General features: G+C 39.3%; 1 protein-coding gene across 1 annotated transcript in view; it reads left to right on the plus strand.

Annotated features, from left to right (window-relative positions):
- LOC104397655 (rap guanine nucleotide exchange factor 5-like) overlaps window positions 1-26,545 on the plus strand; it is a 152,421-nt gene that overhangs the window by 104,113 nt on the left and 21,763 nt on the right. The window contains exons 3-7 of the mRNA XM_010007655.1: window positions 10,768-10,874; window positions 11,794-11,915; window positions 12,789-12,957; window positions 17,903-17,969; window positions 24,914-24,962. Of these exons, the coding sequence (XP_010005957.1) occupies window positions 10,768-10,874; window positions 11,794-11,915; window positions 12,789-12,957; window positions 17,903-17,969; window positions 24,914-24,962 (514 nt within the window). The remainder of the gene's footprint in view (window positions 1-10,767; window positions 10,875-11,793; window positions 11,916-12,788; window positions 12,958-17,902; window positions 17,970-24,913; window positions 24,963-26,545) is intronic.

A 26,545-nucleotide genomic window follows, 5' to 3' on the forward strand; every position in this document is an offset into this window, starting at 1 on the left:
TTCAAAAATTTTATTACAGTCAATCTTTGCCAAGTAGGGGTTGCTGAAGACCAAGTTCTTGTACCAGTATTATCTGCAGGAATAATGACAACAGAAGCACGTCAGCCCCTCAGCAGCTGAGACCCTGCACCTTAGCTAATGTGATGGAGAGAAGTTTTGTTGAGAGGCTAACAAAAAAAATCAGTATTTTAAGAGCCATCTTTTAACACAAGGTGCATCTAGAAAAGCTTTTCTGGTTGCTCTGCAGCTCCACAGTCTTTCTCTCCCATGCTTGAAGCAGCTGGTTGGAGGAGCAAAATTACATTGTGTCTGGAATTGATGGAAGGAGGTGAAAAATACGGAATAATTTGGGTTCCAAGGGACCTCCTGGAGGTTGTCTGATTCAGCCCCTGGTCTGAGTAGAGATAACTTTGAAGCAAGAGCAGTTGTGTAGGGCCTTATCTGGTCCAATTATGAAAACTCCAGGAAGAAGATTGCGCAGCCTTGGCATTAATTCTTGTGTTTGACATACAATTTCCGTGTGAAATTTATTTTTACTAATGTATGCTTGTGAGTCAGGCTGGCTGGCTGGCAGAAGTGTATTTGCCAAGTTGATGTTCCATCGTGCTGTCTTGTTTTTCTTCATTTGGAAATGTGTCGTGAGAAGGTATTTTGCTGGCAACAGAAGAAATGTGTGAACAGAGGTACTTTGAAAAGCTTTTAAGTATGCGTACAATCTGCGTTTTCCTACTCTTGATCACTCTCCTCACTGTTTTGTTGATATCTTAATTTAGATCTGTCTGAAAAGAAATGGTAACCTGTCACTGGGAATATTTTTTTAATCATAGTGTGGAATATCCAGTGCCCATTCTTTTGCAAGCTCCAAATAATGTATTATTAAATTATGGCTTGCATCATTACGAACATTAACTGTTGCATAAAATGTTAATAATCACTAGAATGCCCCACCCTCCTGCTCTTGTGTGCCACTCTTCACATCAAAACCAAACCAGATGCTGATGGTCAGGAACATGATGGTAGGTTACAAAGGCCACCTAGTGTATTTATTAGATGCCGAGTTTTAAAGTGAAATAAATGCTGCAGTGTTCTAATCCATTACAGTGACAGCCTGTGAAGTGCCTATTTTTTATGAAAAAGAGGGAGGGTGCTGCTTTCCTGTGACATGTTGCTGACGGTCAGGAAGAGTGAAATGCTCTGGGAAGCTTTTAAGGTAGCATTAAGAAAAGTATAGCAAAATGGCAAACTAGAGCACAAATGCTGCAATAAAGTTAGACTGATGTAGGAACATGACTAGTCAATTAAGTGTACTTTGCATATCTTAGTGTTATATAAAGGATGATAAGCATTAAAATCCTGATTCTTCTCATATTTAATGAAGTCTCATTGCAAACATTGTATTAGCATATGATTTGAAAAAGTACATAATTTTTTTTATAAGAAAGAGAAGAGAAAACTTCTTTAAGCTCTGTTTCTATATGGTAAACTGTGGCTGTGGCTCATGCAATCTACAGTTAAATGAGATGAGATTTCTATTTTACATAAACTGATGCACTTGAACATGAAGGTGAGAGGTGATGTTCCTTACTACTGACGGCTTTGAATTTTGGCTTGTCATTTTTGGGGGGTATAGTTAACTTCCTTTTTATGTTGACAGAGCAGAAACACCAAGGATTTATTAGGCGTGTTTTATGCCATCATTCCTTGGATAGTTTAAATCCAGCATAAACAACTGTTTCCTCTTAGCACAGCTGTCCCTTCCTGCCTCCCTCCACATACCACGGCTTTCACTCGTGCCCCTGCCTTGCTAGTGATGGTGTCTGTATGGCTTCCCAGTGACCTGGAGGAGGGAATTAATGTGGGATTAAATGAATCTTTATTTAACAAGCCAGTTGGAAGCAATCGGTCCTTCTGCTTGGTCCAGGACGTGGCTTTGCAGACACACATGGAAGCACAAAGCAGAAGAGTGGTAGAGACAGGAAGGTGAAGTGTGAGGTGGAGGGAGGACATGACCCGCTCGTCAGCGGCCTCATTTTATGGTATTTTAATCTGGTTGTGGAAATGTCATTAGCAGGAGAGAGGCAGCCTTGTTATTTAAGGAACATAAAGTTTCTCTAACCCATGCATCCTCCTCTTCCAGCTCACCACTCCTCCCTTTCTCTCCCATGGCAGGATGCTGGCAGTTTTATTTGAGCCACAGGATAAGGACAGAGGAGATTTGGGCCTGTGTTGGTGCTTTTCTGAAACTGGATTTATCCAGGACTTTTCACCCATGGTAGGACTAGGGAGAGTAACCAGCCAGTCCTGCTGTATTGTCTTCTGTGATTTTCTTTTCTGTTCTTAACTTCTTTTGGGTAAAAAAAAAAGGGCATTGCAAACAAGATTTGCTCTTGCACACTAAATACACTCCTTGCTAGACTATGGAGTCTTTAAAACTGGCTGTCTTACACCAAGTGAACTTAAAAAGGGTTTTGTTTGAAACGTAAACCCATTCAGCTGTATTTAGTTTGGTAGGTACTGTGAAATGCAGCAGTGCTTCCAAACACATTGCTCTCCTGACTGTTGTTGTCTCAGAAATAAATCTTTAAACCTAAAAAAAGCTGCTGTTCTTTACAAAGAGCAACCATTTTCTTTGCAGATCCCTTTGTGTTTTTGGGGGAGGTGAGGGTGAACCTCACCTCACAACTCAGAACCTGAGTTGTGGGTTTCCCTTTTGTGAAATAACTTAGTCAGAATAATTGAAGCTTCTTTTCATACAGAAAAGAGGTGAGAATACACTCTTCAGTTTACTTTCACTAATGATCGATTTGGGTTTCTCTAGAGAGCTTTGCAGGCTCAGCTGGGAACCCTACATTGCAAGCTCTACTGAATACAGATTTCTCTCCTCTTACAGCTTTTCGACTATTTTGTGCTATGCCTAAGAATATGAAGTTTAAAATTATCAGGGGAAGATCTTCCCTTTACAAAGAAGATCCTTTGTAAAGAGTTTAAGATTAATCTTAAATGAATATTGAGGCAGGGAACTGTTCCATTGGTTTTTCTATCCATGAATTCTGACAGAGGGTTTCACGAGGAGCAGTGGGGGGAGGTTGGTTGTTACGAATATTTGGCAGAAAGTCAGGCATATTCTACAGTGTCATATGAATGATATCTGCTGAAAGTCAGCTAGCTTCCCAACCAACTCTGCTTGCTGTGCCTTAGCAACCATGAGGAAAAATCTGCTGCCACATGGAAACGGATTGGGATTCATGACAGCACTCCCTGTACCCAGCCACTCTCAAACAACAGCAGAATTTCATCTACTAAACACAGCACCCATGTCTTATTTCTGCTTAGAACTTCTATAATTTAGAGAGTAGCCAGCAATGTCAAATGCAAAAATTTGAAGCAATAAGCAAAATTGTTCAGTAATTTTCTCTCCCTTCCCCCACTCCTTACCTGGCATGAATAAGTACTGGGAATAAATGAGCATTTAGTGCTGCAGAAATTGCTGCCTTCTTATGTTGCAGGTTGAGGAGGGTGTGTTGCACAGGTACAGCCCAGCTTTGTTCCAGGATTCATGTTCAGATCAGGGCTGGAGTAGAAACTCGCTAATTATTGTATCTGCTTGCTTTTAGCAACCCAGCAAATCTTTTTGAAGAAAAAAACCCACAAAGTTTCCATTAGTTGTAGCAGTTGCAGGAGTCTCTACCACTGTTATGGCATTATCACTGTCATGGTTCTTAATGAGGGAAAGAAATCTGTCCAGGAAAAAAAATACTTTTTGATTTGTGTGTGGGGTGGGAGAGAAGCCTGAGGGAAATTAAGTAAACACCCCTGGTGGCTTTTGTTTTTTATTTTTTCCTGTCTCCCTGCATTGTTAGAGTTGAATAATTTGAAAAGAGAGAAAAGCAGAACCAGATTATTGGTTTTGAGAGTGAATTTGGATTCAGCTTTATTTGTAATCCTTTTCTGTACACTGTCTCATGGTTGAAATGTGAGAAGTTTTCAGCATGAATACTTGTGAAAGTGTATTTTAGGCTTGGGTGCTTAGATGCATGTTGGAAATCTGTCTGCATATATAATTTCATTTGTGGTCACATTAACCAATTTAGGATTCAGGTGTTGAGTAGTTGCAGAAATCCCCCTGTCAGGGAATCGAAACAATCTCATTACCAGTTAGTCTGTGTTTTATACCATGTGCCCTTTAAAATGAGATTTATTTTTTTTCCCCAGGCTATTTATATTTAGGGAGCAAGCCCTGATAGAGCACAAGACTGAAGCATTTGTTTAATTTTAAGTATATTGAATAATCCAATTTGGAATGCAAAAGTGTTACACTGAATTATCTAGGGACAGAGTGATAGTGCCCTCAAACTATGAACAATTGTTTTACTATATTTGTACCAAAAAATGTTCCTAGAAATGCTTAGCAGTGTGGAGTTGATCATGGGCATGTATGCAAATTAAGCTCTGATCAAAAAGACAAGTATCGATGATTGTGTTGTAAACTGAAAACAGGTAAATTTTTACATTACAAACCCTTAATCCAGCACTATGCCAAGAGTTGGTAATGCAACTAGCTAAAAATCTAGTTATTTGAAGAACTTGGAGTGGAAACTTAAACAATTTGCTGGGGGAGAAGAGCTCTGATTTTCTGCCTTCTCTTGTTTCTGTTAGTTACAGTATAAATCCCACTGTAGGTTCAGAAAAAGGAACTTAAAAAATATTTTGCTGACTTTTTTTTTTTTTCTTGCTAACTGCACAGGAATACCAGAAGCTCTTAGAAGAAAGGCAAAACAGTTGCATCCCATTTTTGAAATTACTATTTTCCTGCTATTTCTGCAGCCTCTTCTGTAGTGTTACAGCATGACTTCTAGTGTAGACAGGCTGCTGGCTGCTAGCACTGTACTAAATCACAGCTGAGGAAAGCACTTGAACTGGAGCTCCAAGCCCTCTTGCTTTGATTCTTTCTGAGCATGATGGTGATTAAATTGCTAGCAGATGTATGGAGCACTGCTGATGCTACTATGACTGCAGTGCTGGCAGTGGCAGAAATATCAGCAGTTGTTGGAACAGCTTGGGCAGGAGGCAAAGCACAAGCAACTTGTGGGCAAGTCATCCTCTGAAGTTGAGATAAGGCCAAAGCAAAATCCCAGATCTAAAAACAAGGAGAAAATTCAAATACATCTCCAAAAGTTATGACTGAAAACGTGCTCTAGAATATCTTTAGCCCCTGTTTAGAACATTCACCTGGTTGTAGTAAGTGCATAGGGGGTTGCTATAGTGAAGCCAGTTCAATACTCTGCTGAGTAAAGAACTAAGTCAGCATCTCACAGTAAGATACAGCTTGATCTTTCCAATGTAGACCAAAATTTGCCTTCATTAGTAAAGCTTGTTGTGTAGTGTGTTGAGGGGGAATTTCTTTCCAGACCTTTAAAAAATAAGTATGTCCACAGATACTAAAACATTATCATCAATATCTTTGCATGCTTGGCTTTAAATAACAGCAGAGATTCTCAGCTTGTTTAAAATTAATTTTCCAGTTGAAGCAATACTAATTTAGACCCAGATATAGACCTTGCATTGTAGTATCAGATGTTGAAGTAGCTATTGCTTTTAAAGATCTAGCTGGAGTATTTGATTCTTTGGCTAATGATTCCATATGGATTGTGAAGAAGTCTTTCCTTCTGGTTGTTTAAAATTACTTGGTGGTCACTTTATTACAGTCCTCCCATTCTTTTAATGCCATTTCTCTACTCCCTACTTTTCTAGTAGTTTTAATACCACAATGAACTCCTTTAGAATTTTTCCCAATTTCAAGCTAATTTATCTCTGGTGTGTTCTGATTTGGCTCCTAGCAGTCCTATTCCAAAACTTTCTCTTGGGCTGCCTGTCCTGACTGTCTTCTCCTGTCACATGCAAGTCACATGCCTAAGGTAGGATGCCATCCCTGTGCCACATTCATACCTCACCCTCCTTATCACCCAGCCCAAGGCACCAGCTGCGTGCCTTCTTCTTCCTGCATCCCTGGCAGGGAAGCCAAAGCCACCTCTGCACACCTACTTGTGTGCAATGGAAGAGCCCTCCTGGAGGACACACAGCACTTTCGATCTGCTCCACATATGATCTTCTGTCCCAGGACCATACGTGCTGCCGTACCCCCATCTCCTCCCCAACACATGGTTTGGCAAAGCTGTTCCACAAGCTGGTGAAGAGGCACAGGGACATGCCAGGGTGGCAGAGCCTGGAAAGCAGCACTCTGTGTGGGCAGCAATAGCTGCTCCAAGGTAGTTTTAGCAATATATGAGTTCTTTGCTTGATGACTAAAATTTTTGCTTTAAAAGTATATTTTGGCTTATTCAGAGAGTTACTTGCAAATGTATTTTGAATTTGTGTATAAAAATAATTCAGGAGGAGCAGCCTATATTTATCAAATACCTTCAGGGAGGAGCAGTGCTACCCCCACACAGCAGCCTGAAGGTTGAGGGTTTCAAACAAAGCCTAGACCCTCAATCCACTCCCTCTTCTTCACCTCTCTGGAAGAGAGGAAGGAAAGGGGATCTAGCTTGGTAACTAGGACATAAACTCTTAAAATTGGTATGAATTTCAGCATAACTGCAGTAAGTGTTTCAACATTACACAGGCTGCGTTAGCATCAACAGGAAAAATATTTTTTTTCTAATCCAGGAAGTCCCTTCCACATTTTTGTTTTGCTTTCTCAGGAGCCTTCCCTTCTCCAGGCTGAACAACCCCATCTCTCTCAGCCTATCTTCATAGGAGAGATGCTCCAACCCTCTGATCATCTTCATGTCCACTCTCTGGGCTCTCTCCAACAGGTCCATGTCTGTCTTATGTTTGAGGCCCCAGAACTGGGACACAGTACTGCAGGTGGGGTGTCATGAGATCAGATAAGAGGGGGAGAATCACCTCCCTTGACCTTCTGGCCGCTCTTCTTTTGATGCATCCAGGACACGGTTGGCTTTCTGGGCTGCAAGCACATATTACCAGCTTAGTTGAGCTTCTTGTCCACCTGAACTCAAAGTTCTTCTCCTCAGGGCTGCTCTCAATCCACTTGTTTCCCAGCCTATATCCATGTTTGGGAATGCCCATATCCATGTGCAGGACCTTACACTTGGCCTTCTTGAACTTCATGAGGTTTGCATAGGCCCACCTCTCAAGCCTATCAAGGTCCCTCTGGGTGGCCTGCCTTCCTTCTAAGGTTTCAATCCACCACACAGGTATCATCTGCAAACTTGTTGAGGGTGCACTCAATCCCACAGACCATGTCCCCAGCTAAGATGGTAACTAATACTGCTCTCATACCCCTGAGGGGCACCACTCATCACTGCTCTTCACCCAAACAACAAGCCACTGACTGGAAATCTTTGAGTATGACCATCTGGCCAATTCTTGTCCACTGAGTGCCCCCCCCATCAGATTCATGTCTCTCCATTTTAGAGATGAGGATGTCTGTGGGACGGTATGAAATACTTTGCACAAGTCCACGTAGATTACGTCAGTCCCTTATCCAACAATGATGTAACCCTGTTGTAGAAGGCCAATGAATTTGTCCTTTGTTGCTGAGTTTGGTCTTATGCTGCCGTGTAACTGCACCTCTGAGTAGCAATGTTTTCCCTGGCTGATGCGTAACTGTCCTCTGGATGCTGGGAACTGGGCCAATGCAATGCCAGGGGCTGTAGTTCCCACCAGCATAGCTGGAATGAGCTTGCTGAGGATAAGGTCATGAGCGCCAGCCTGGGAATGGAGAGAGGAGGGGGGAAATCGATATGTAAGCTTTGGCTGTGCTGCTGCAGTGCGTGAGGCTTGTTGAATGCAAGACTTGGACAGGACCCAAGTGAAGTGGTGGTGTGTAGGGCTGCTGCAGAACCGAGGTGCTGGCTAGGAAGAGTAAGTGTGAGCTGAGGCAACGTTGTGCTCTTGTGGCATCTTTGTTGGGTATGGGAGAGGGGAACTCAGCTTTTATGTTACACTATTTACATATGGAGCTACTGTTGTGCATGGAAATACAGCAACATTTGTGATGAGTGTGGAAGGGTAAACAGCATCAGGTGCTTCTGTGGTTCCTTGGCATTTCCCTTCCCTTTCTAAAAACACAGTAACAAGAATATAGGGGGTGTGGGGGAGAAGGGAAGCAGATGGTGTTACTGAAATACAGATTCTGTAATTCTTACAGAGTATGAAGGACAATTTAAAAAAATAATAATTTTTTTTTACGACATACCAAGTGTGAATTAGATCCTTTTCAAACTGAGAATTTAATTATGCTGCCTAGAAGTTGGAATAATATGAGGGAGCATCACACAATCTTCTCATTGTGCTGCCAGTGCACCTGCACAATGTCTTCTGTTCCACTTCCAGACTTCTTCTAGGCAATGTTTATTTGTGTCTTTTGTGGCTTGTAGTTAGCTAGAAGTTGCCAGTAAGCATCAGAGTAGGCAATATATTGTTTTTTAACACTGACAAGATATGAAAGTGTCATGGTGCGTAAAGGTAGGGTAACTTGACTCTCATTGAGATGTTTATCCTGTCTCTGCCTTCCAGAGTTCTGGTTCACTATTAATTTTATAACTTTAAATCTCCAGCCTTTATGGAGCAGTGGTAAGGTTTTGGCATTTGCATTTCCCTGCAGTGAAGAGTTATGTGTAATTTTCCTTTCTATCTTCTCAAGTACAAATCCTCTCTAATTTCGTTGAGTCGTTGGTTATTCTCATGTAACATAAAACAGAGCGCAGAAAGTCTCTCTTTTCTCTGTGCCATTTCATTATTTTGTATAATTGCATTATGTCTCCTGTAATCTCTCCTTTGTAAAATAAATAGTCACAGTCTTTTCTGTCTCTTCTCATACTAAAATTTATCCAAATCCTTCCTTATTTCCACTGCTATTGCTGTCTAAATCCCCTCTAACATTGGAGCATACATTTTTTAGATGCTGTTACCAGTGCAGCACGTAGCATGGCAGAGATAATGTTGATCAATATTAGAGCAATGTTACCTTCCTGCTGGTCACCATTTTATTTCCCATCTATCCTAATAGTTTTTTTAACTACAGTTAAGAATTGCATTTAGAATAGTGATCTTCTTTGAGAAGAGTTCTTTGAGACGGTGGTGTTTTTACTGAATTTATAAAGTTTGTGTTAAGATGTGTTAGAGCCTGTGTAGTTACATTTTCTCTCTCTGGTGCATGCTGCTTTTAACGTTGAGCTCAGCATTATACTGTCTTATCGCCTAGCTTTTTATTGTTTTAGGCTTATCTTTAAATTCTTCACTGTCATTTGTGGTCTTTCTGGACCCAAACAATTGTATGTTGTCTACAGACTTTGCCACTTATTTGCTTGTCTTCCAGATAAAAAACAATAAATAATGTGACAACATTATTATTATTTATTTAACAAATAAATAAATGACAACAACACAGAACTGAGTTTACCAAACCTTTTTCCTGATATGAAAAATTTACTTGGAGGCTTCAGTTGGACTACCCTGATGATTCAATAAATTCTTTTTATTTAGATTGCGGTAGCTAAAAGACCTATGCTGCTGCTGCTTTCTATTATTTTTTTTTTTAATTAAAAAAACAAAAAAACCGAACAACCCACAAAACTAAAGCTACCAAATTGTCTTACAGACCCTGTCCAGAAGAATATCGAATCCCTACTTGGAAACTTCTTCAAACAAGGTACCTGTCAAGCATCTTTTAAATTCCATTTCATCAAACAACATACTAGGAATAGTTTTTTTGCTTTGATTCAACCTCTTAACCCTACCTTTGAAGACACTTCTGATTGTGGCCTGCAGTTAAATCCAGTTAACAAATTATAATTTGGGTGTGTTAGGAATTGTGTCCTTCTATTACTCAATTTGTTGTGAATTCCAGTGCACTCTCACTTCCCAGCCATTTAAGCAATTGCCACTGTTTAGCTTACTTTTGGAAGATTTGAGAGCTCCATTATTGCATCTCACAAGACTTGACTGTCTCAGGACAAAGTTATATTCCTTGAAGAGTTCCTAAGCATAGGGAACAAACAAACAAACAAAAGGTGAAATGGCAGCATTGTTTTTCTTTCAAGTTATTTGTACTCCTGAAATGTTTTGCTGAGGTGCTGAGGAAGCATCACTACAGAAGGCTGAGTTAAATACATCAGTAAGGAATGGTATACAGAGTTCAGGTGGAACATTGTTTTATGTAAGATGGAGTTGGGTCCTATTTTGATAGAATACCTGCAGCCTTGAGATGTAAGATAGAATTCAGGTGTGGGGGAAGTCAGAGGTGTGTCTGTTCTGAAAGTCCTTTTGGCAAGGTGCAGGTGAACTGACCTGTAGCTATCATAGGATACCTTCAAAGTTCCTGAATAAAAAGAAAAAAAAACATGAAATGGTGTTTCAATGTGTATGGAGCTTGTATAAAATTATTTAACTCAAGTACATATGGAATGATGTTTATTTTTCACTATATTTGTCTGGTTTTACAATGGTAAAATAGTCTTTTTGCTTTGTTAGAGTTAACAATTATTTTCACTTGAACTTGTCTGTTGTTTAAGGGCACACTGACAGATAGTAAAACCTCTGCTCTTCTAAGGCAGCAAATGTAAAAACTGTCCAGCTCATGGTGGTGTCTGCAGCCCATGATACAACTGAGTATGGCAGAAGTTGGGGTGCAGTGCCTGTGAGGCTTTGACTGTTTCGATGGGGGGAAGACATTGCTTAGAGGGACAGTGGAAAGGAATAAATCTCTGTCTGTCACAGTTTTCAATTTATCTTTTCATTCAGATTTATGGAGAAAGTTCTTCCTGTGCTGGGAGAGCTCTCAGGAATATTTTTACTCTACAAGCATCTGACCTGATTAAAGACAGGGTGTACCCTACTGGCATTTGCAGGTAAGCCAAGAGTATTTTGTTTTCATTAACTGAATGCATTTTATTTGCATTTGCCTTGATTTAACATTTAATTCTGAATGTGAGATTTTGTGTGTGTTGATAAGAATTGAAAACATTTTCTAAAAAAAGTACTTAAAATCTCTTGTATTTTAATAGCTCTTCTTATGTTACTTTGGCAGTTGTGAGAAAGCAGCAGTGTCCTGATTCTATGTCCATTGATTGAATTGCTTATGATTTAATCTACAGTTGTGTTTGTTATTTTCTTGAAAAGAAAAGCTACTCAGTTCAGCCCTGGTCTGAAGCTATAAAAGAGATTAATTGGATTCCTAAAATTTAGTTACACTGAGATTTTTGCATGTAATTTATGGAATATTTCTGTAATGAAGTGATTTTCCATTTGTGTTGCATTACAGCATAAATGCTTCCTCCTATTTTCAATTATGCCCAAAAATGCAGGTCTCTATTATAGCACCATTCATTCATATAAATATTTTTTAAAAACCCACCACTTCTTTTTATTTTTTCTATTAATTATTTAAAAAGATAACTTATCAATAATATGATAGATGAAAGACATCCTAGAGCAACACCCAGTGACTTCAGATGACTGTCTGTATGCAGCACTAATTGATAACAGTATTACATGCTGTAAAGTGAACCACATGAATTAGGTATGTAAGGGAACTTACTCATCTAACATGAGTTCCCTCGTTGTAACTAGGGGCATCCCCTGAGACTTGCCAGAATAATTTCTCCCCTTGAAATGAATAGGCTTACAGAAATCAGTAACTGAGACAAAGAGCTTGCCTTGCTGAACAAAAGCATTCACTCCTAGTAGTTTTAAAAAATAGCTCTTTATTATAAAAGAGCATTTTAACATTCCTATAGTGTAAGAAATTATGTTTTGCTTATTTTTCAGGAGAAGCTGTGTTGGATCGGAACTGGTCGACTGGCTTTTGGAGCAGTGCCCTTTTGTTAAGTGCAGATCCACAGCAGCTGGAGTGTGGCAGCTCCTCCTGGATATGGGCATTATATTATCAGGTCAGTCTTCATAGTACTTCTAGTGTGAGGAAGGCTATCAGTTTCTCCTGCCTAGGATGCCAGTCCCATTTTTGATGGGAGAAGGAGGGAAAGAAAAAAAATATTCAGATTGATCCATTTTTATTGACAATAGTTTATTTTATTATCTCTTCAGTAGGTTTACCATTTCTTTCATAAATACCAAGGATTATTATATTTTTAGGCAATTTCCTTCATTTTGCTTTTGCAAATGTAATTGTCTATTATCAAGTTGCAGAGAGTGTCTTTTCCAGTGTATTTCTTTATTCTCCTTAAGCTCTTTCAGGTTTTTCACAGGATAGCAGCTGTTTAGTCACTGCAGAACATGACTTCACCAGGTGACTTCTCTAGTTATTGGTGATTTCTGCTTCCTCTCTGTTTTTCATCATGTCATCTTACCCAGGTCTAGTCTACAAATGCAGTAGCCCTGAGTTTGAGGAGAAGCTGGGATCATGATGAGCTGCATCCCCATTACTGAACTTGGTTTACTAGTGCTTGGCCATTAGTGAGAACAGATTAGAAACCAGTGGAAACTGAGACTTAGAACTCTGACAAGTGGAAGGTTTTTATCCTCTAATTTTGAACTGATTCCAAAATTGCTTAAATACTCAACAGTCTTAATGCTTTAATTTCAGGAGCCTGGAGATCTTCAGTTTGAGGTTTTGGGGTTGTCCTGTTTGGATGCACTTAGTTAATACAAGAGGGCAGGATTGCTTATGTGCTGAGTTTGTGAACCTTTTGCCCTGTCTGGTGGTGCAACTGAGCATTAAAGTCAAGTGCAACACAGAAGGTGGTAGAGACACAGAACCTTTACATACTAAAAGTTTAAAGGTTATCAAATATTTTTTCTAACAGTGGACAGACAAATCTATTTTCAAGACACTCAAGCCTTCTACCAGTTCTCAGCGGATGAATGTACCTACCTTTTCTGTGAATTTGAGAAAGAGGAAGGATGGAAGAATGGAGTTAAGCTTCTACTTCAACTACTGCCCTTGTCTCCTCCCAGGATTGACATGTGTAATCTGTAAGTGAGTGTGTAGGGCTGTTTGCAACTTTCGCTGACTGTTTTGTAAGTGACTGGCTTATAATGACACTGGTTACCCCCAAATCACTACACAAAAGAGCCAGCTTTCTTTTCAGGGTTGACAAGGTTTGTAAAGATGGACTTTTCATCTGAGAAATTTAGTGTGGGTAGATACATAAAGGCACCCACTTGGGGTTTTTGGCATATTGTGGTTCTTATGTCCTAGTTTGCTGATTCTAGTTTGCATATTACCTGGGCAAATGACTTGATAATTTCTTTGGTCTCCTCTTGCATTTGGAGGTTTGGCTCGAATTTAGCAGCAGACATTCTGTGAAGCTGATTGACTAGCAGATCAGATGGCCTTGTGCTGATTCAGGATCAGATATCAGATGGACAGAGAGGATGGGTAAAAATGTAGTAGCTTCAGTCATTTGATTTTAGTTTGCTACTGCAAATTTGTCACAGCTCTGCAGTCTCACATTATTTTTTTTTCAGAATAAGCCATTTGCTTTCTATACGTCTCCTCTTTCACCTGTCTATTGGATGTTATCATGCTCTCACCAACCAGAGACTGGCAGTTCTGTAATGGGGATTTCCTTGAAAATGCATGTATTTGGGCAGTTTGAGTGAGCGTAGCCAAGTGACAAGGACTCCAATTTGGCTAGAGCAGCAGACTGAATGTGGTCTTCTAAGCAGATGACTCATATAGGAGAAAACCTTTGAATGTTTCTGCAAATAGAAATTTTTGTCTTCCAGCCTACTCTGGTGCTAAGCAGTTTGACCATCCCTTAAATACCAGGGCAATTTCATCTCCATTTCAGTGGTAATTGGGGTTTTTCCTCATTATCTCTGCAAATCAGGCTGCTTTTAATGATTCCTGACTACTTGTACAAAGGATTTGCATCAAAAAGACAGAACAGATAGGTCATATTGATGAGTTACATGAAGGATGCTGGGTAGGAAAATGGATTGAAGACCTTTTAGGTTTGATTTAAAAATGTGTCCTGCATGCTGACCTTGTCTGGAGAGTACCACTATTTTACAGGCTGCTTTGCAGTCTTATCGTTCCAGTGCAACTGTCATTTCTAGAGGAGGATGATCTCTGTCATGTGAATTGAACAATTATTCACTAATGTACATTTCCAGCTCCTTCCTGCTCAAATTATTCAAATTTCAGTTGAAGCTGGATTTCTTTTGGGAACATTGTCACTAAAGAATTATTCTCTGGAGGTTTTACCTGTCAGATTGTGAGGGTGCTTTTTAGAAAAATGTATATTGAAGGAATCAAATTTTTAAAATGGTATACTATCAAGGGAATGTGATATTAAAGGGAAAGGAGGCTTTTCCAGGTTCAAAATTCTCCATGCTTGATGCAAAGGGCGTGATGATGTCATGAGGTGTATGTTAAAGTTAATCTGACCAGGTTGAATAAACCTCTATATTCTTTTTCATGAAGAAAGAGGGAAATTCTAAAAACTCTTCCTTCCAGTAAATATTTGTCTTTTCTCAAACACAAAACTGTTTTGCATACCATTAGATGCATAGTCTTTCTTGTAATTTAATATTTTTTGTATTAGTTTTCCTGAGTTTTTCTCATAGTCTGTATTGATGGCATTAATTCTGTATGTGCACAGGGACAGAGAAATAATTCCCTTATTGGTTAGATTCCCTGCTTTTGATAAAATCAGAAGTGACTGCCTGCTGGTGCACCAGAAAGCAATGTTGAACATGTCCTGGTGGTCCTGGGAGCCAGACAAGCTCTGTCTCCTTTGCAGCTGGTGGGCAGCAGCCTCATGCTTGCCTGGTCTGCTGTGTGCATCAGTGGGTCGCTGGAGCACCATGGATTTGCTCTCCCAGAAGGAGGCTGTAGACCTGAGTTGGCAGTAGCAGCTCTGGGAACTTCCAGTAGCTCTTCTAGAAACCCTATTAAATAAACATGGCCCAGTCTTGACTCGCTGTACAGATTTTTGGTGTATTTTTATTTGTTTCTGGTCAGTATCACAGTGTTACCAAATAATCCTGTAGTAAGTTCTACAGTGAAAATAGCTTTCTGAAGTCTGAGATGTGTGTATGGATCTGGAATAAATGTTCCCTGTTGCCTTTTGATCTTGGCAAATCCCTTATATTAAACATAACATTGGTGGGAATTTACCATGGAAAATAAGAGAGAATGCAGCAGATTTTTAGCAGCTCACACTAAACTGGAGGCTGATGTTGTTAGGTGTATTCCACAGGACTGACCCCCGTAATGTTGTCAAATGAGATGGGACTGATACAGAGGCCTCTTGGGGTCATTAAACACCCTGTGTTAATCACAGCCAATTCTACTTGAATAGAAGTGAATATTGCAATAGCCTGGGAACAAAAGATCTGTATCGAAAGCTGTGCCATGGACTTCCTTACAGCTCTGACCGATCACTTAGGCTCTCATCCAGTGCCTCCTGAATTCTTTTCCAGTGACTGCAATGGCTTTGTATCGGGTTTTTAGTCTTTGTGTACTTCTATTTCCTTCTTCATAAACGGAGGTTTTTATAACAACACCTGATTCCCAAAGCCACTGATAGATTCAATAAACATTTCAAGAATGCATTGGGTACCTTAGACTATTAAAATGTATCCCATAATATTTTTTTAGTTATTGGAAGAGATGTTATCAGAGGATTAATTTCTTCTTTATCTTATATTGTTTATTATTTTATTTTCAGAATTATTACATTGTATTCATTATGTTCTGTCCTGAAATAATTTACATTTTGTTAATTTCGGAAAAGTAACCATTCTTAAAGGTAATTTGTTTTTAATGGGATGGGATATTAATTTACTTACTGCCTTATGGAGCTCCTGGAAAGCTTTTGCTGAATGCGAAAAGCTGTCAGGTATCCACGGGTCATTTATTGGCATTTTAGGTGGATTGTAAAGCTTGTGTAAAGAAATATGTAGTGGCTCTACATTGGATAGTTGAGGTCTGGGCCCAGGACCATGGGTGTATCCATATTGTTTCCTCCCTCAGCGGGTTGGAAAGGACCGTGTTTGCTTTCATGTGGTGTGCAGTAATAATTGTGCTGGATCCCTCTTGCCTGCATGTGGATTTTGGGCAAGCATCTTTGCATCTTGCTCTGCTTAACACACCACCAAGCCCACAAACCACTGAGCTGTTGAAGCATTAGGCTTGTTTGCCTGGGCTTTGTAGCTCCTGTTTTGTCTTAGCTGACCCCTTGTGAAAAAAACAGGGTGATTTCTGTCCTGATTCTGTTCCTCAGTATCCATTCTGTCTTGCTTTTTTTCATTATCCTGGGTATCATAATAAATTCTTCCTCCCTGATTCTGGAGACCTGACTGTAATTTTTAGTGCACTGATGGTTTCAGAAGTATTTGTTGCCCATATTCAGATGAATACTAGGAGTGTTTTTAAATAGAAGATGAAGTGATAAAGACCCAAGATGGAAATAGCTATGTTGTTCTGGGTTTATAGACTGTATCTGTGTCTACTGAGCTGTTATCTTTTACCTCTGATTTAGAAGTATCAAGTCCTAGCCTGTGCAGGGAAACATAGACATCTAAAGAGGTTGGCTATCTTAATCTCATTCCTAATTGTAAAGAGAAAGATTGAACAAATCAGTCCTTGTAAATGAAACTGCATTAATTTATTGCTTTTGAGCTGTTTATAAGATGTTAAATATCACTTTTTTTTTGAATAGGAAAGGCTGTTGTGAACATAATTGTGATTTGTAACTTGAGTTACCATTTTGGTTTGAATATGCTTGTCCCAAACTGAATGCACATGTCATTCTGTGCTTTCTGACACAAATTTTTGGATCAAGGAAAGAAAGATTTGGACATGAGATGTAAGAACCACACTATACCAGCTGCATATTCCAAACTTGTTGTCAACTCTCTCCCTGAACACACAAGGCATATGAGCCATAAAAAAATTTAGATAGAATATAATTTAGATCAAAGAGAAAATTTAGATCAAAGATAGAAGCTTCTGCTAATACCTGGGATTTATTCTTATTACAGCAGTTGCAGTCTTGCTTTATCTACTCAGTTTGCTGGCATGCTATGCTTCTTGAATACCATGAAAATAAATGTTCCAAGGCATTTTCTTTTTCTTCTTCCCATAGTAATAACTCTGTCATATTAATATATTTCTTCTGATTGTCAATAAACCTCCGCAAGGACTCACTGGTATTTTAGTGATGGAAATTAGACTGTTTTAAAGATAACCATACTCCTGTCCTGTGCTGTCTATGGCAGCTTTTTTGTGCCTTTTTCCATGTGAGGCAGATTTCTTTGACAGTTTCTAGAAAGGCTCTTCCTGCACTGCCCCATTTCTGCAGGGACACATTCTGTCTTGTGAGTAACAGTCAAGACAACCTAATAGTGTTCTCAGCCATTGCTTTAGATTGTTAATTTATGGCTTCTTACATGTTTTTTCACTTTTTTTTTTTTTTTTAAATATCAGACTTCATGTGTCATATAATGATTTTGATATTGTCTGCTTTTATCTATGTGAACTTGCATTCCATGGGTGTTGCTCCACACCTTAGCAAAGCTAGATGGTGGGCAGATGGAAAACTCTTCTCTCTGTTGATGGAGTACATTTTAATCAAAATACGCATTCAAATAAGCAACTCTGACTTGGGAGTGTCCTGCATTCTTCAGTTTTTCATCATATTTTTATAGATGAAGAATGCTCTCACTGTTTTACGTTAGTCCAATCAAAAGAATTCTTGACAACAAGGGACAAAGGGTGTTCTCTGTCATTACTGACACAATTAATTATTGTCATGTTGCAGTCATCGTTTTCATGTGGAATCTCAAAAGCCCTTTTACATTAGTACCTGTGGCTACGTAGTTTGTTTTTTTTTTTTCCAGAAATCAAAAGATGTTGAAACAGAATGCAAGAAGTAATAAAATCCTTTTTTTTTTTTTTTTTTTTAAGGCCTGATCAAAAAATAGAAGATACGGCAGAAACCAACGCTGAAATTCTTGCTCGTCTCACTTCTGCGGTAAGCTCACTGTGTTAGAGTCTGTACTGATCACGTTTGAAATATTGTCATGTTTTGGATCCTTTCACATAAAGACAGTCTTAATTAGCAGGTGGTTTTTTTGTGCCTGGAAGGAGGAAGCTTTACTGACGCCTTATTGTGCAATTCCAAGGCTATTAAGATCAGTCCAAGCAAAGACTGCTGCAGCCTGTTCTCTTGTCATCCATGTTATTCATGGCCCAAGATATAGCAGTTTAAAGGAGCATGGTGATTTTTCTACCAGGCAGCAGACACTCAGATCCTCTGGTCAAGTGGACATCAGGGTGATGACAATGCTGGGATGGAGGACAAAGGGAGAGAAAGGGCGTTAGCAGCCCTTGGCTAGACTATCATAAGATTTTGAGGAGTTCCACCTGGGAAGCCCGTGTATCCGGCTTCCTAACTATGTTTAGGCTCAATAAACTTCATCTTAATAAACAACAGCTTATCCTGTCTGTGGTAGCATTTAGTGCATCTTGTTTATCTTGCAGGATTATTGTTCTAAGAAGCAGACAGACAGAACTTCACATTAACTTATATTCACTCAATCTATTATAAACTCTGTGGTGGTACAAAGTGCACTCTCAGCTATTTTGCAGGTCATGCAAAACTGGGAAGAATGGTTGATACACTGGATAGGTGTGTGTCCCTTCAGAGGGACCTTGACAGGCTGGAGAGATGGGCCAAGAGGAATCTCATTAATTTGTACAAAGGGCAATGCAATGTCTTGCATCTGGGAGAAATGACCTCATTCTCCTGTACAGGCTAGGGGCTGACCAGAAAGCAGCCTTGCAGAAAAGGACCTGGGTGTCCTGGTGGACAGCAGGTTGAACATGAGTCAGAAATGTGCCCTTGTAGCAAAGAAAGCCAAACACCTCCTATGCTGCATTAATAAGAGTGTTACCCTCAGGCTAAGGGAGATGGTCAGTCCCATTTACCTTCTTCAAAAATAATTTGAACCATAAGACATTATAAATGTTGTGTCTTAAATATATTTTTTTAAATCTTTCTCTCTATATTTTATTTATATTTAATTTATTTGTTTACTCTATCTTTTTTTTCCTAACTGGAATTGAAAGGAAAACTCAGAACCTCAATATCCTCCATTTTAAGTTACAGAAAAAATAGAAGACTATAAAATACTTCTTGCAAAGTTGCATCTTTAAAAAACAAAACAAAACAAAACCACAAACCCACCAACTCCCTAAAACATTGCCAGTATCATCACTCAAAAGCTTTGCCTTTCAAAAGTAGACGAATAATGAGTTTTCATAATAAAATAGAAGCACTCAATGAAGGGACTTTTCTGAGTTTAGGAACTGGATCTAACTATTGCTGGGTATTCTTGAATAAAAGGCATATCCCTAACCATGAGAGTAATTAACAGGGAATGCAGAGTGCTTCACATCTAGCTTGGAAGGTCAAACAATCGAACGACATCCTGAGTGATTTCAGCAGCAGGGCACATGTACAGTTTTATTTTGTTGTTGTTGGTGGTGGTTTTGGAGGGTTTTTTTTGTTGTGTTTGTTTGTTTGGTTTGGGGTTTTTTTTGCTGTTATTGGGGTTTTTTTTTAATGAACTGTATTAGCTACTGTTATTGCTGTAGCTAACTAGCTGAAGAAAAATTAGGCAGTTGCATCTCCAGATGGCCTGAGACTTGTCTATTGCCATGGTGGTGTCAAAAAGACTGATCTTTTCTCCTGCATTTTCTGATTTTTCCACAAAACTGAAGGCTCTCTATAACAATTTCTTACTCTAACTCTGGAGAAAAGACGTAAGACCAGAGCAGAATCCTCCAAATATTAATATCTGTATGTAAACTTCTCCCTTTTAGCCCTCCAGAATATTGCTTTTCCTCCTTACAGTAGGCTGGGATCTACAGTACTCACTGCAAGTTTACAGAGAACCTTTATGTGCTCCTGAGAAACTTGAACCCTCAGTTTGCAACCCTCAGCCAAGGGCTGGACTCACCAGGATGAGGTGTTTTTCTTGCTATTTGTCTAGCTGGATGTTTATAGATTTTGTACAGAATTATATTAGTCTTTCTTGAAGAATTCATAATTGAGAATTGTGTTAAAGCACTCTTCAGACTGGTGTTTCAGAAGTGAAAAACCCACAAAAACCTTACTTCCTGTCCAGCACTAAAACAGTTAGAGTTTAGAGTTGACTCTTTTTGTACGTTTCTAGGTTTGGAGGTTCAAATACTATCAGTGTTCACAGTATCACAGTCTTTCCTGCTTTTCTTTTTGCTTTTCTTGTAATGGAATAAAACACTCTGTGTCAAGGCAGATGAATGCTTCTGTATCAGCTTTTCTGTTTTGGGCACTAAATTCCCAAATTTTCAAACCTGAGCTGGTTGTGAAGATCCAGCCCAAGCAGCACTGGAGAAATCTCTGTGCCTGAAATTTAAATTCCTGCTTTTAGCATCTGAAAGCACTGGAAAAACTGTAAGAATGTATGCACCTATAGTATAATTATTTATTTCTGTAACTCTATCAAATCTATTGCTGTTGCAGAGGATAGAACTCACCTTGCTAAATGTGAGTGGCCATATGGCAGGCATCTACATCTGAGCTGGCTTCCCAGGCACTGCTCACAGCCAAAGTGCAGAAATAGGGACTTTTAGGATGCTGAATGTATGATTAATTTTGAAAGTCTACTTTAGGGAAAACCAGTTAAATCTTAGGCTCTGCTGGTGAGGTTATAGAGTGACTAGCACAGACATAAACATCTGTACGAGTCTGGTGAATTCCTCTCTCCACCTCTTTTTCTTGACTGCAGCCTGACTTCCTTTGTTGGCCTTTCTCTTAGTACTTATTCCCTACTGCTTTTTGTTACCAGGTGTTTCTCTTGTAGAGTTTCACTTTTCACATTCCCTGCACAATTTGTGAGTGCTTTTTTGTTTGTTTGTTTTGGTGATTAAAGCAGTCTAGAACTGATTAGGTAAGAAAACACTCTTGGTTTTAAACAAGGATTATGGAGATTGTAGAAGGTAATAGCAGTGAATGGTGCCAAGTCAGAAGGGCAGAAGGGAAAAAGCTGTAGAAGTTTCTTAATCATCTTAATTTGTGCATAATGTATGGAATGCACCTCTTTTAGGAGCAGAGTCAGGTACAAAAAATAAAAACCTAACTTGTCAAGGGTCTTGCTTTTTCTTTGACTCTGCTTCTTCCGTTACAGAACATTCAAGATAACTGAAGCCTACCAAATTATATGCTTGTATCAGACGCTTCATTATAATGAGGGACTGAAAACACCATCAAACTTAAATTGTAAAGGCAGCTGACATGCAAGCAGTGCAAAGTGCCTCTTGAAATATGTTTGCAGCATAATCTTTTTTGGTCATGAATTTCCTTAAAAATGCAATGGTTGCTCCTGGGGTTAAAGCATTCCAGAGCTGACATACATCCCACGTCATGTCCCAAAGAGAAGCTTTGTATTCGATGTCTTGTCTGCTGAAACTAGAGCACAGTGGGATGGCTAGGATTGTTCCTTTCCAAAGCTCCTACCTTACCTTTTGATGGGACAGAAAAGTGTATCAGGGTGTTAATGCAACGTATCTGGGAAATACAGTTTTCTGGTACTTTAAGGTGTCAGTCAATATGACTTTTATTTAGAGTTCATCAAACTATCATTACTTGAGATGCAAAAAAGCAAACTAAACTCTTTTCTTTTTCAAACCTCTGGTGTTTAGAGCTTTCTGTTGCAAGACTTAATTTTAAGATTCTGTAAGGATTGCCACTTGGTCTCTACGTCTGAAGTCCTATTTGACACATTTACATCTAGAATACAGTTTAATGAAAGGCAGGCAGAAAAAGAGAGAGAGAGGAAAAAAGCAGAGGTGGTCTGTACTGCCTACAATAGGCAAAATTACACCTTCTATGATAAAATGTCCAGATGTGTAAATCAGAACAGTAGTGTCATTTACTTTTGAAAGATTTTACCTCTGACCTTTGAAGATTAGAAGATTCACCATATAAATACACCATTTGTATTTAATTAAGTACAAGTGCACGTGGGTAGCACTCTGTGTGCACACTCCTGCTCTTTTATATTGCAAAAAGAAAACAGATTAACAGATTAACACTCAAAATGTTATTTTTCAGACTTCTATAATATTTCTGTGTGTGGTAAGCTGGCCTTTATTTGACATCTGCAATGCTACATGAAACGAGATGCTATGTAGATAGTGTTAGCTTTTTAGTAACAAGATATATATAGAAACCAATTTTTTGTATTTGATATCTCAATTTATTATGGCATGCAGAGCTCTTGTTCAAATGTGTGTTTTACTTTGAGTTCACATTATTATTTTCAATGTGATGTTCAGCTATTGATTTTGTCAAACAGACAGTAACCAAAGTCCTATTAGGAAGAACTATGATAATGTGTAGCATGTGTGCAGTGAGGAATGAATGTTATACATGGATTTCTATTGGTGTAATGAAGCAGAGGAATTGCATGTCCAGCAGAGTTGTCAAGTCCATTTACGCTAAAATTGGAAAAGCATATAAATGATGAAATAGGGACACCAAGCAAGTCCAGAAGGATGCTCAGAAGCAGCAACTCTTTGTAATTTGAGTGAGAGCTGTAAGAGGGAGTTTGGACCATGAAGGTGAAACCCTTTGATGAAGGAATAGTTACTTAATATTAGAACTAGAGGAACATGTTTTAAGTGAAGGGTTTTGCTCAGACTAAGTAATATGCCAGTTACATTCCTGACACACAGCAAACAATACTTTATTTTGCATAACATAGACAAAATGCAGAAAAAGCCTTTTTATTGCCTGTGTTGTTAGCACTGCCTTTCAAACTTGAAAAATGCCACCTTATAAGCAAAAGTAATACTGCTGTTCTAACTGCAGGATGTCACAATCCTGCTTTTTCTTCTAAGATGGCTTTTTCTTTATACTCACAGAGAGATTTGCATTTTTTTCAATTGTTTGATTAGGGTAATTGGTATGTTTACAGCTGTTGCAGATGGCAGTGTCTCCTAAAGCTAATCTTGAGACAATATTTATATTAAATGCTAGAAGATAAAGATGAGACATCTGTGCACTGCTTCTTGTTGTTTGTAACCTGTGAGAATAGAGGAGGATCAAGGCACTGACATGGGTACCTCCTGCAGAGTTTAGTGAAGGGAGAGGGTCTGAGCAGTTTAGCCACAGAAAGTAGTGGTGTTGCTATTCAGAAGCAGCTTGGACTTTCATTGAAAATCCCACTCTAACTCTGGATAGCTTGTATGTATTATTACTAGTGTATATTAATTGCTGGAAGCAAGCAAGCACACATGTTGTTTTTCCACAGAAGAACGGTTCTTTCCCATCTTACTTGCAAGTTTATGCTTACATTAACCATGATTAACAGCTCTCCAGACATGGGAATGAGTGTTCAGGAAGGAAGGAAAGGCAGGCAACACTGCCAGCTTGCACAATTGTGCTGGAAACAGGATGACATTTAAGAAAAGTGTGGCACTGCCTTCATATTTTCCTGCTCGGAGTGGCAGAAAATTTTGTCTCTCTCAGTGTGGCAGCATCAAGGAGTAGAAAAGATCCTTATACCTTGCAAGGACATCAGAAAAATCTCCCTGGACCTTTGTCATGGGAGAGAAGGAAGGATGCAAGCAGAGGACAGATGTGGCCTCTGGTATGACTACCTTCTGCCACATGTGGAGCAAACTGGGTGGTTGCTGAGTATCTGCTTGGTGGATACTGGAGTTATCATTGTACTGAGATGTCTTAAATTTCGTAGGCTCTCAGCAACTGTTTGTCAAAACTCCCACTGCAGAATAGCAGAATAACCTTGAGGTTTGCATAGGTCTGTCAGACAAGATGGCCAGTGTGCACTGCAGGAGGCTTTGTACAGAGAGGTAATACATTCTCTAGAAAAAACAGGAGAATGTCCCGTGTATATATATATATATATGTATATATGGGTCATATATATAACTAAAGACAAGCTGTCTGAGGAAAATGGGAGAAACTGGAAGAACCTGGAGTTATACAAAAGAGTCTGAGGATGTGGATGAGGCAGAGGAAGGGAAGAACTAAGGTATACACAGTGGAGAGTGTCTGGGGTGCTCTAAGTCAAGTGCAAGGCACTTGAAGCAGCTACACTGGGTCATGATGGCAGTGAGTATATAAATGCATAAAATAATGCATAGCACACAATTTTACTGATAGAAAAAAGGAACAGAGCTATGGAGAGAAGTGGATGTAGAGTTGAGCTGGCTAATGGGAGAGTAGCTGGTGTGATTATAGAGAAAACATGAAGAATACAGGAGCTGGGTAGCATGGCAGAGGTGTTTCACCACAAGCTGGTGAGAGGTAGCCTGCAAATCTGGACATCAGAGCTTATACTTCTGCATGTTCATATCAAGCTAAATTTTGGTCCTGAAATGTTCAGCCATGCTATTAGGAGAGGCTATTTCCTCCTGGAAGCTCCAAAAAGCAAATGCCAGTTACATATATGAACGTCAGCAGAACCTCAGCCAAACCTCAGCATGGTGAACTTGCTTATCCTGGAGTCACACAATGAATCCAGCATTACAGTGCGCTCAGCAGAGGCAAGACAAACATTTAACGAGGAAAGGAAGAAGCCTTAAGTATGTGCTTGTGAAAGAGAGATGCTGTGCAAATAAATTACAGGTCAGGCTACTGAATTGCCTGTTCCCTAAGGAATGTGCAGTATTTACATGGAAGTAAAGTAATAAAAATAAAGAAAATAGTTGTCACAGAATTTCCAGCTGGAAAGGAAATAGATTTGCTAGGAAAAGTGATTGTAGTTTCAAAACCAAGTACCTGCATAATTCCACATGCACTTGACTGCTCCAAAAGATTGGTAGCCAGTATGTAACCAGTGTTGCATTTGTTTTGTTTGACTGTGCTGGTAACTATAACCATCCTTTCCTTTCCTGGTATTTTAGGTACAGAGGGAACTGGCTGCTGTCATTGCCTTGAAAGCAAGGAAGTCAGGTGAGTCAGGCTGGACTTGATAGGGGGTTTTTTAACACTGTTCCCTTCTGTACATTTATTGAAGTGTTTGAATTGTCATTGCTGTCTTATTAATGTGGGGAAGCAAAGATAGTGGATGTTGTTCCTCTCTCATTGGAGAATCTGTGTATTTAGCACAATGCAATTGCCATCAAGTTTGCTTCCCCTTGGTTGTGACATCTAATGACCTAGCTGATAAAATGGGAGTGTTACAGCTGAATGTGAACTTGGGTCACTTTCGGGCCAAAATAATTATTTTCTCTGGACTTACACTTCATGAAAGAAGCTGATGTCTTTATTTGATTTACATATAAGACAAATGAGTTGATATTTTTCCTATGTTTTCTTTTATGGCCCACTATCTCATGCCAACTTAACTGTGTTTTACCTGCCCAGTCATGTGTATTTCTATATGCCAAAGCAAAAGGGCAACTCCGTGTGTGAAATCATTCTTTCCTAAGACTTATCTATACATCCGTATGGCTGTAGGAGCAAGTCTCTGTTATCAGGGCAGTAGAAGGGGAAAGACAAATAGGTAATTGAAAGTCTCTGACAGTAAAAGCACTTAAGCAAATGCTGGTCATACAGTGTAAAGGCACTGAAATATGTGCTCATCTCTGCCTAGCAGGGTGTGGTGATGCAGGCACTTTCAGAAGGCATCTGCATTGCTGAGCTGGAGTGGTGGGAAGGGAGCTGTGTTTTCTGGGCACTGCATGGGAACTAATAAAGCCCACTTGGTCAGACCTGGCTCTATACAGGATTAACTCTCTGGTGTCTTCACATATGGTTCAGTTAATCTGCAGCAAGGACCAACTGCATATAGCGAAGTAAGAGTTGCATGTATTTCCAGAGTAAAAGAGAGGTGGAGTTGCCTTAAATTCCTGGTGTGTTCCTAAAGCCACTGAGGTCTCTGGGAGCATTTTCACTGAGCATCTCCTGTGATATTCAGTGGTCTTGCACTTATTGGGCTATTTTCTGACCAGTTAATAATACTGCATGATAAAATCTCTATCTGTCTATTTGTGGCCAACAAGTACAGCACAAAAGTAATAACAACACACACAGAACACACAACCTGATGTCTTAAATTGGAGGCAGCAAGAAGATGTGGCTGGCATATCTGCAAATATATATATTTAAAATGTAAGTATTACAAAAATATTCTAGACAGAGTTGGATGCATTTTTGTCTGGAAATAGAAGTACCCCTAGGTTATGTACACAGTCATCTGTAAATGTAAACCTGCAGAAAGCAAGCAGAAATCAAAGTGTGAATTCAGATCTAAATTGCTTCTGTGTAATAGCTTTGCTTCTGAAACTGCTGTAGTAGTTTAAAATGTTAACACCCCATAGCTGCTTGCCCTTGCCTGATATCACTCCAGTCCCACCTGAATTAGACTGGCTGTACATGGAAATGCTTATGCTCTGGTTTGATGCAGAGCAGAACAGGCTATTTTAAGGAAGGGCTCCAGGTAACCTTTTGCTTTGCTGTACAATGAATGGGCTAAGACTATGGTGCCATGTACCTTTTTGCTTGGTCTTTAGACAGTTCTAAGAAATCTCTTT

Source organism: Chaetura pelagica, unplaced genomic scaffold (genome assembly GCF_000747805.2).
Source record: "Chaetura pelagica isolate M959 unplaced genomic scaffold, ChaPel_1.0 scaffold10, whole genome shotgun sequence".
Lineage (NCBI taxonomy): Eukaryota > Metazoa > Chordata > Aves > Apodiformes > Apodidae > Chaetura > Chaetura pelagica.